At 40.2% G+C, this 11,199-nt stretch overlaps 1 protein-coding gene across 1 annotated transcript in view; it reads right to left on the reverse strand.

Moving 5' to 3' along the window:
• The window catches only part of LOC145981605 (growth factor receptor-bound protein 10-like), a 272,875-nt gene extending 264,901 nt beyond the window's left edge, over window positions 1–7,974 (reverse strand). The window contains exon 1 of the mRNA XM_083114966.1: window positions 7,300–7,974. Within this exon, the coding sequence (XP_082971092.1) occupies window positions 7,300–7,342 (43 nt within the window). The 5' untranslated portion in view covers window positions 7,343–7,974. The remainder of the gene's footprint in view (window positions 1–7,299) is intronic.
• Between the last annotated feature and the right edge of the window lie 3,225 nt (window positions 7,975–11,199).

Raw genomic sequence — 11,199 nt, forward strand, 5'->3', positions numbered from 1 at the left:
CTTAATTATACTTTGCAAAATACCGATACCTCGTTCCTCTAAACCGGAAGTATTATGGTGATACGCAGTGACAAATTTTAACTGAATACCGAGTTTAGCACTAAGTTCTTTAAATACAGAGGAATTAAATGAACCCCCCCTGTCAGAATTGATAATATTTGGACAACCAAATCTTAATATTATGTGCTCGTAGAGAAAGTTAGCAGCCGTTTGAGCAGTGGTATCGACCACAGGAGCAGCAATCATATATCGGGTACCAAAATCCATGCATGATAAAATGTATTTACATTTATTGGGGCCACTGGGAGGGAAAGGTCCCGCGAAATCTATAGCTAGGCGTTCAAAAGGGCGACAGCTTGGAAAGGTCTGGAGTTCACCTTGTGGCAGCCCTGTAGGGCGCTTGTTTGTTTGACAAGATAGGCACTGGCGACATTTGTCCTGTATAAAACGTTTCATATATGGAAAATATATGCGATTGAGCGCATTGTAATATGTCTTAGTAAACCCTAAATGACCACCACCACACGGGTGAGAATGTAATTGTTCAACTACAGTATGACGTAAGGACTTAGGTATACAAAGTAATTTCTTACTTCCCCCACCCATCTTATGGTTCCTGTATAAAAGACCATTTTCCAGCACATAATAAAAAGCCTGTCTTTCGAAGGGGGATTGGGCGTCATCTGCCCCCTCCAAAACTTTTATGATTTCTGAAAAAAATGAGTCGTCGCGCTGGTGTTTTCCCACATCTATTGATTCATCCTGGAGGAGAAATATACGAGGTTCGCCCAATTCTGGCGATTCGTCGTCCGGGGGATTGGTTGATTCCCTGCTAATAGCGTCGGAAATATTTTGTGTAGATTTACAATGAACGACCGTGAAGTCGTATGAATCAAGTTCTGCACTCCACCTCGAGAGCTTCGAACTCAAATTACGAGTGGTACGCAAATAACTGACTGCTTTATTATCTGTTACAATTTCGAAATGTTTCCCAATTAAATAAAACCTAAAGGTTTTGAGGGCATAGAGAACCGCTGATAGTTCTAGTTCCATGATGGATAATTTTTCTTCCCCTTTTTTGAGTGTTCGACTTGCATATGCTACAGGAAGGAAATCATTATTTGCATTTGGCTGTGTTAAAATAGCACCAAGGCCTTTCAGACTTGCATCACAGTAGACGCGTGTGTCTTTAGAAGGGTCATAGGGTAGCAAAACTGGTGCAGTTATTAAAGCGTGTTTTAAGTTTGTAAAAGCTGTTTCTTGGTCCTCCCCCCATACAAATTTTTTGCCTTTGCCCAAAAGGGACTGGAGAGGTTGGGCCTTCTCTGAAAAGGATGGGACGTATCTACGGACATATGAACATAAACCTAAAAATCGTTTAACTTGTTTTGTGGTGGAGGGGGTGCGGTAAGTCTTAATGGAAGAAATAATACGGTCACTCAAGCGTAGGCCATAACGACCCACCAAATGTCCAAGGGCGAGTATCTCAAAATAACCAAATTTACATTTGTGTGGAGAAATTTTCAAGCCAGCGTTTTGTAGACACTGAAACAATTTTTCCAGTGTTGTCAACATTTCATTAAAGGTATGGCCCCAGGTAAATAGATCATCCATATAGAAGGCGAAGTTATCACTTTGCATTCCGCTACAAGCCAATTGAAGGGTTCGATTCATCGCTGCAGGCGAGGTTATATGGCCTTGACTTAAAACATTAAATTCAAAATGACCTAGGTTGGGAATAGAGAAGGCTGTGTACTGTTTACTGTCTTCTGTGAGTGGAATTTGAAAAAATCCTGAACGTAAATCGCAACTAGAATAGTACTGCTTTCCCCCCATGTCGTGCAAGATAGACTGAATGGAAGGCATGGCCATCGCATCGAACACAGAGCGTTTATTCAAAAAGCGACCGTCTTGAATAAAACGGTAACTTCCGTCACGCTTTTTCACAAGAATAACTGGTGAGTTATAAGGACTTGTACTATCCCGGATTATTCCCTGTTTTTTCAAATTCTCAATTTGTTTCTTTATCTCTGTTCGCAAATGCACCGGGATCGGATATTGCTGCTTATGGAACGGAGTAGGATCAGAAAGCTTTATCCTGTGTTTGTAATTGGTGGCAAGGCCCATGTCATTTTCGGACCAACTGAAAACATTTTTGTATTTTAACAAAAGCTCTAAAAGTTGATTTTTCTCATGTTCCTCCAATTGAGGATTAATGTCAAATTTGGATATATCCACTTGTGGGATATCGTCGTTTTCTGATTCTTCCTTTGTTAAATTAACTGTTACAGAACTATTTTCCTGATCCACCGTTGCCAACTCACAAGATTCTGCGCCACCGATCCGAGTACCTTTGCGAATTACAATTCTATAATTCAAAGGGTTGGATACCCAAACAAGTTGTGTAGCAGGGTTGAGTATCGACCTTGGTACCATTATGCCAGATTTAGCCTGAAAATTTGCATCCGGCTCAAGTAAAGTTAAATTTTGATTTGCTGTATTGACTAATTTTAAAGGGATGCACAAATGTGATCTTGGTTTCACAACAATTCGTTTAGAAGCCACATATTCAGGTTCAACAGTATGTACCAGCAAACCTGCCAATTTAACGGAAACATCAAAAGCTTTCCTCGATTCAAACCGAATGCGGTTGCGTGGGGGAGTGCCAAATCTGCTCAAAGCCAATTTATTGTTTTCAAAATCTAAAGTTGCACTTTGGGCTTTGAGAAAATCATTACCAAGGATGGTATTATGACCAAAATCTTGTATCACCCTGAAGGGGTGCCTAAATGTAAATCCATTTAGAGAAAAATCTAAAAGTACAATTTCTTTAATTGTTAAACAATTATTCGTGACACCTTTAACTAGAGTGTTGATTTTAAACCTCTTAGCATGGGCAGGAATACCCTTATCACTTGTTACACTTATTTGGCTCCCACAATCGACAATAAACCTTTGACGTTCCCCATTTACGTTGGCATGTACATAAATGAGGTCTTCAGACGGGAAAGTAGAGACTAAAATCTTTTTACTGCCCGCAGGTATGTCTCCATTACTTGCGGTTAATTGGCGTTTAAATCGTCTGGATTCTGAAGACAAAATTCTTGGTGGTGATTAGGAAAACCACATTTATAACAAAGTTGTTGGCCACGACGGTCACCTTGATCGGGACGACCGCGGGAGGCTGGTGAACCTCGCCCCCGGCCACGCTGAAAATTGGAACGATTCTGAAACCGGCCGTTGTTTGAACGGTAGCCTCTACTTCCCCTGCCCTGAAAGCCTCGTCTGTTGTTTGAACCACGATTGTGATTAAAATTACCCCTTTGATAATTTTGGCCTACAGTTTGAAAATTTTCGTGATCGTTTGACTGTATAACTTCCTCGACTTTTAACGCTAGGTTGCTAACCTGCTTAGCCAAAGCTTCTACAGCGGACGGTTCTGAAGTTGGGAGAGACGTTTGTTGTCGTTTGACAAGGTCCAATTCAGCTTGCAAGGCTTGCAGCTGATTAGTCATTTCTTGATTAACCCGAGGTGCTGATTCCGGAGCAACCGTGGTAGTGCTAACTACGGGGTTCTGGTGAGGAATGCGCAACTCAGCAGGAGACGGGAAAAGAGTTTCCTTTTGAGCCGAATGCAAGAGCTCTTGCACCGTTCTACGGCGCATAAGGAACTTTGCTTTTTCATATTCCTTGAGGTCTTTCAAAAGCTCCGGAACTGAATTATATTGTTTTTTGTATATCTCCCTGATAAATTCCGGTTGAAGACCTGCGTTTATGTATTTAAGCTGCTTATTAACAGCCATGTTAGGGTCCATCTTAAACAAGAGGGTCTGCTTGTCCCTAACATAAGATGATACCGGTTCATCGTCCCTGTGGAACCGATATCTGATCTGCTCCTCGATCTGCAGCTGATCAAGGGAGCCTGTGAATTCTTCAATAAGTTTTTTCTTGACGTCCTCATAGCTGACTAAATTCACGCCTGGTTGCTGGCTAATTGCATTAAACCAGCGGAGGGCTGGCCCACATAGCAACGCCGGGAATAATTGCCGTTTTTTCGTCTCGTCCCAATTGTTCAGAATCGCCGCACTTTCGAAACGGTCTATGAATTTAGAAACATCCTCCCCCGAGGCACCCTGAAACTGGATGCTCTCGAACATGAAGGGATGAACAAAAGGTAGTTGAGCCATGGTGGGTGGGTCCACAAGAACTGTGGGACGATTATCAATTTGAAAGTGAGCCTGCGCGCGTGCGCGGCTTCTAGTTAATGGAGGACTTCTGATTGGGGTGGATGAGGCACAAGGTAGGCCCTCCACATCAAAGATGGACCAACAGCATTATTGGCGAGAATGATGAGCCTATCCAATGTGGTATCAAGCTCGTCCTCCAACTCTATAAATGACATAAGGCATTACTAACAATGGTGACGTACCTTATTTTAAAAAAAATAACCCCCCGTTAGTAAAAAATTCCGCGAAGAAACAAGTCTAACATGATATTAATGCATTTCGATTTGCATTTATTTCAGAGTGAATTAAATGAAAAAAAATCCGCAGCCTACCCTTTTAATTTTCATGTCTGTTTAGGAAAACAAGGCATGACGCTTTTCATTTCCAAAAGAACCACGTTGCTCTAATTTTCATCACATTTCCGTAAAAATGGATGAAAAGCCCAAGCATCTCTAACCACGTAGCGTTCCTCTGAACGCGGGGATCTTAAATAGGGATGTAACTATTAGTACTAGTTGATGGTAGAGACAGCCCTGAACGGGCAGGTACAAATATCTAACTATTCATTGACATAGACTCATGATTCGTTTCTAGACTGAAGTGAGCAATGCAAATGGCAGAATGGGTGTAGACTAGCTTACCCTGTTCGGTTTAGAAATAAGACCAGTAGCTCCTGCTTCTCCGTTGATTCCAGATTAAAAGACCTCGTGTCGCTCTCATGCGCACGTATTTAAACACTCGCTTGGCCTCTCGTCACCTCTTGCCAAAGGCCAGTGTTCTTACCATTTCCTGTAGAAAGCTTATTCTACACATTCTGAGCAGGAGCTGACAAGGCCTGCCAGGGTCAATATTTCTTAACCGAACGGGGTATGGTACGAAGCTAGTATTTTCATTATTTCCAAAGAAAAAAAACTTTGTTCGCCACTTGCCATGGTTGCCGACAAAGTTAATAAATTCGAAGTTCTACACTCACATTAGGTGCAAAATCATGACCCTTTACCAGTTTAAGGCACTTTTAGTTCATTTTTTAATTCAGTAGCCTTCATGTGTTAACATTCCGGCAAGTTTTCTACACTTTTCAGACAAAAGATCAGATGGTATGTCATTATGCTCACTAACATCATAAAATAAATTGAAAATTCACTATGATGTTTAAGCTGTTCAAATCTTCCTCTTAGAGCTAAAATAATCGTCAAGGACCTGGTCATAAAAATCATCTTTGTACATCTTTTGTGGATCTTCAAAAGTTACGTCATACTGAATCTGCTGCTTCTTTCGATTTCGGCCCTGTACAATGTTGCCTATCTTTGGATCATATATATCTAAATTCGAAGCCAATTCTTTCTCATCAACCGGGACTCACAGGTCGCCGCCCCCGACGCCTCCACGGGTGGAGGGAGGGAGGCCCTACCAGGCTGCCAAGTGGCGTCTAAGGAACTTTGAAATTTTTCATCACTCCTGCTTTTTTCAAAGCGATGATATATTTCCAAGAAATATTACAGCATCTAACACCGTTTTGAAGACAGTGGTTTTAAAGTGCCATATTCTAACTTCCAAGTTATACTATAATATAATATTAGATTATAACTTTCAAGTTTTCAGTAGGTTTATTTTTTTCTTCTCTTCAAATTTTGCCGCCCTGAAAATTTGCCTCTCTGGGCGGTGGCATATTCCCTTCCGCCGGCCCTGGATCTGACACGATTCCCACAGATTCATCTTTGACATAGATGCAAATGTGGCAACACCGCAGTAAAAACTGTGCAAACTTGGCTTTAAACCAAGTTGAGTGTCTACTTTATGCACAGATAGGCTAATCCGAACTGAATTTGTAGTTTTAAAGTGGGATTCCAAGCAACGTATTGTGCCACAACCTGTTATTACAAGCTGATGGTGTCATGGATTGAATAAGCTTTTTTTATGCACTTTAGCTGCGTTAGCTCATCCAAACAGTGGGTGAATTCATCCAGATGGGAATCCTATTTCACTCCAACGTGAAATGTAATCGTAGGGTACGACATGATGTTGTGTAACTGACTAGTTGCGTGATCTATTTAGCGCTTCGCGGTATCGCGTTCCAAGTTAGCTATCTAGATTCATGTAATAAGTTTCGTGACGCCGTAAGCTGGAGCGTCGTCATCAGTGAGCTAAAGTTCACAGTGAAATCATTTTATCCCAGATAGTCACACAAATGACCCACATGGGAAAGTTTCAGAATCGCTTATGGCACATAATAATACACAGAAACAGGGGGTAAAAAGAACGGAACGGAGATATAAAAACAGAAAAATGTCAGAGAGGGCGAAAGAAAAAAAAGAGACCCCATTCATGAGTGCTACTACGTTACGCATAATTAAACACGCCTAATTCATTCCAAATAAATAAAGCCTATTTAATTAGTGGAATATCTTCTTTATATTAACTTTGGTTTCGGTCCTACGTCGATTATTGCCTTGTGAGAATTTGGTCAATTTGATTCTAGTGGCGACGATAGATGGGGCAGGGGGTGGGGATTCTCCGGCAAATGAGAAATTACAGATAAATATATGATTTTCAGTCCAAATGTGCCTTTTAAAATGGTATTTAGTGGTACCATTATACGTGACGTCCTTCAGAAAAGTTCCCGCCCCCTCTTGACTAGTAAATCACTTTTATCCTGGAGTCACTGATCTTGCATTTGCAGGTTCAATTTATATAAATCAAGGCCATCCATTGCCCATATCTAGCCAAGTCTACGTTTTCGTATATGACCCGTATGCTTATGAAACCTACAGTATATGGCTCGCGAAAATATATTGAAGTAGAAAGTTAGGCTCTTCTTACACAAAGCCTTGAAAACCCCTGTCAGAAATTATTTTCGAGGTGTTATTTCACACATTTTATTCTGGGTTCCTAGTTTAATCATAGTTATAAATATATAATTGTGCTTCTTACAAATCGAGGCATATCCGAAAATGTTCTGGAAATTTCAGTCAAATGTCGACGACCTATCTATTGGGGATGAACATGTGCATGTGTTAATTTAGCGAATGCGTAACATGCGATGAAGAAAAGCTAAAAACATGCTGGTACTCACATGTATATCGAGAAGGTGACAACAGTCGAAGTCCACTATCCATGCTGTGTCTGTGGCATGACTGCGAGATGGGTTTATACAGGCTTGAAGTACTGCTTGTACTCGAAGCGCACAGCTTTCCTGGTTTTGAAGAATCCAACTTGTCTCACTTCGCTGCACAGGTAAAATGTAAACACTGGAAGCATGAAAGTAAAGACGCGAAAATCAAAAATTCGCAAGGTTCAGAGATTCATTCAGCTACGAACCGTTAGGGGGAGTAACACTGTAACAACTGGACTCGGAGCAAATGCGAAACAAAACTCCCGTCACACAGCACCCACGCTCGAGCTGCCTAGCGTAGTTCACCCACGCCTGTTTGCAAACAGTACAAAAACTGCAGGAAAACTAGACTGTAAACACGAGGAGATCAACGCGAGAGCAAATAGGTACACAGCCCCAAACTTGTACCACAAAAAAACGATACGTCGGCACGCACACACACTCACACGAAACACGATAACGTACGCACTGTTACAAATGAAACAAACTACGTCACTGGGAGAAGCCAGTGATCGAATCCGCACAATCGCAACGTTGCCACGTTGCTCGTTTTATGACTGCGCAAACGCGGGCGCGGGAAACTGTTTTGCAGGCACAAGATCACAGGAGGACACCGGCGATGAGGCTTCTGTGAAGAGAGCTTCCTTGCAAGTACCGCCAAGTACCTCAAGTGCGCCTTCGAGCGGTTGAAACACCGCTTGTGACACACAACGGGCTTCTTTCTGCCCGTGCCGCAACGAACCGTGCTCATTCGAAGTGCAACTACGCCACAATGTAAACATAGGAACACGAGTTCAGGGTTGCCACTGCCGGCGAAAATATTCTCGTGTTCTGCAGGTTTGATGACCCCAATCCTTATATTTGTTTACGTCGCTTTTCTGTCTATTTCGGCTAATCGTGACAGGGAGGATGAGTGGCGATTGGATGAAATGAATAACGACAGTGGTTAGCAATTGCGCTACAAATCCATATGTACCAAGTTCGAACCACTGTGTTCCTCATCACCTATTTATATATTTATTGGCCTCTTTACGTAGACCCTGGATGAAAGGGTATGGAAAACGTCCATTACAGAAACTGTTTCATTTTTTAAGCCCCTCCCTCACCACTTTTCGCCACTTTTGTCCCCGCACGATGCTAAACCTTATCTACAAAGGGAAATATACTCTTTGCCCCCCCCCCCGTTTTGGCACCTTGCACCAAGGCGCGGATCCACGGGGAGGGTGATTGGGGGGGATCGCCCCTCCCAACTGCCAGTTTTCTTTGAAAATATTTTTATGCCTACTATTTTTTAAATATTGATTGATTGATTGATTGAGTTGTTGTTTTAAGTTCACTATATGCATAGTAAGGCTAATCGGGACGACCTACAGTTCAAAGTGGGATCCATTTTTATATACATATAAAGATTCTAATGTTTTGTCTGATCACCAAGTTTAACAGACTCGAGAATATTTCTTAAAGCCTGATTTAAGTGAACTTTATGCTCATGATAGGCCAATCGGAACTGGACCTACAGTTTAAATTTGGATCAGAACCATCGTGTAATATGCCTCAAAAAGGTATACAACCCAATACTCTTTGAGATAACAGGTTTTTGTTTTCTTTGTTTATTCACTTCAATCCTTACATCTGATCGTTCAATATACCGTACTAATGGGAAGGAGTATGACAACGACATACAGTAATAATCATCTATTCCAGCGCTGGACCTTATTTTTGGAAAATAATACTCTAATTTACAAAACAATGGTTCCTGTTTTGTTTATGTAAAATAATCCAAATGTAGCTTTGAATTGATTCTCTATGAGACGAGGTACTCGACTGAAATTCGCCCCTCCCAACTAAGACTTCTGGGTCCGCCACTGCTTGCACCCCCGGTTTTGGAACCAAATCGCCGCCACTGTTTCTATCCATTGACACACCTGTGTGTGTACACAAATCCATCATTCATTATCATCGTCACGATTCACCCAATAAGTGGTTCAATTCAAAATTTCAGAAACGTAAAGAAAACCGAAACATGAAAAATTAGCAGGGAACGAGAGAAAGTGTTAACATTTACGCGAGAAATATTATGTCAATAGCTAATTCAATCACTGTTCTGAAAATAGCCAATTGCCTTTCCATTTTCTAGGAATGACTTTAAAATATCGCAAAGAAACTTTAAAATGTAGCGTCTACAGCCATTCAAATCCATCTCCTTATGTAAATCAATGCTTATCTTTGACAGTTATAAATTATTAAATCAGAAATATATTATTGATCTACCAGAAAAATAAAAATAACTTACGTTAAAACTACTCATTGAAGCAATATTCTATGGACAAATTAAAAGAACATTGTAACTGGCCAACTCGCTTAACAAAAGTAAAACTAAAAGAAAATAATCCAAGTATATTATTTATTTACTATTCAGTTAATGGTGTACATTTCAGCCGTAAGTTGACAAGAAATCACAAAAGAATGACGCAAATGACAAATATAAAAGAATATAATTTTATGCAAGAATTAAGTTAGGAAGTTTAAATAATGACATTGTCAACTGTAAACTTATACAATTGAAGTATGTACACCAGGTGGATTAAAAACTATAAAAATATAACTGTTACAATAAACATTTGCCACAACTATATTTCTCCACTGAAATATAAGTAAAAATCAGTGTTAAGATTCAGAAACAAATTGAAAAAATGTTAATGAAAGTTTTCATAATATGTATTAGTTTTTGTTGTAATAAAATGTAAAGACTGTTATCTAAGAATGATAATTTAGCATGTATGGTGTAATAAATTAAAATTCAAGTACCATATGGTTCAGTTTATTATTTTAATTATGCTATGCTAGAATGTATTTTAGCCCTTGCACAAGACTTGCTTTCACACTGAACAGATATGTATCCAATTTGCCTGAGGCTTACTTTCAAGGCTATCATGTGGAGCAGTTTCCAATGCAGCTTTTTTAAGAGAATATTTCCACAGGCAGCCACTTAAAAATATATCCGTGAGTGACAGGACTTGTTTGAGTGCATGACAGCCTAAGGTGCGTAACCGGTTGTTGTAAGGATGCAAGGAAAAGAAGGACTTGGCAACAACGAGGTCAGTTCTTGCATCCACTGCAAGATGGCGGTGCGATCGAAGCTTACGCAAGCTTGACTTCATTGTCTTGATGCTTGATAGTGTGTGTTTCAAGGAGCAATAAATGAAGTTGCTTGCATTTTGAAACAAAAGAAAGAATGTTATGTACAGAGAATTAAGAGCCCGGACACACAAACACTTTAGGACGCTTAAAGAAAATCAAAGTTGTAAAATTAGTACAGTATGTAACATTGTTATTCGTACACATAAAATTTCCGAGGAAAAAAATTCATATCTACTAGTAAATATAATCACTTTCATATGTACCTGGAAATTAATGTTAATGAAGGTTTCACCAACAAATGTCACTAAAAATGTATGTTCAAAGTGTATAAACAGAGCATACATTTGTGTGAAAAGAGAAAAACACGCTGTTTCATGTGACATTGTTATTCGTACAGACAAGAGTTTCAATCTTCCTCGCATACAGCGCACCGCTATTCGGGCGATTTCGTGGTTTGCAACTTCGTAACAAGTTTGAACATGCAGGCGCGCTCCCCGTCAAGCGGAATGCTGGCGTAGGTATTGTTGTAGGCCTATCGTCTATCTATCAGCGTGTTCGAAATGGGCAAGGTGAAGGAACTTAGTTCCGATCTGAAGGATGTTATTATAAATTTGGCCCTTAGAGGTTATTCGTTAAGAAAAATTGGACAAACAGTCAATAAATCACACTCCACAGTTCAATACATAGTAAACAAATTTATAGAGGCAGGTTCAACACAGA

This window comes from Lepisma saccharinum, chromosome 29 (assembly GCF_977018435.1).
Source record: "Lepisma saccharinum chromosome 29, izLepSacc3.1, whole genome shotgun sequence".
Lineage (NCBI taxonomy): Eukaryota > Metazoa > Arthropoda > Insecta > Zygentoma > Lepismatidae > Lepisma > Lepisma saccharinum.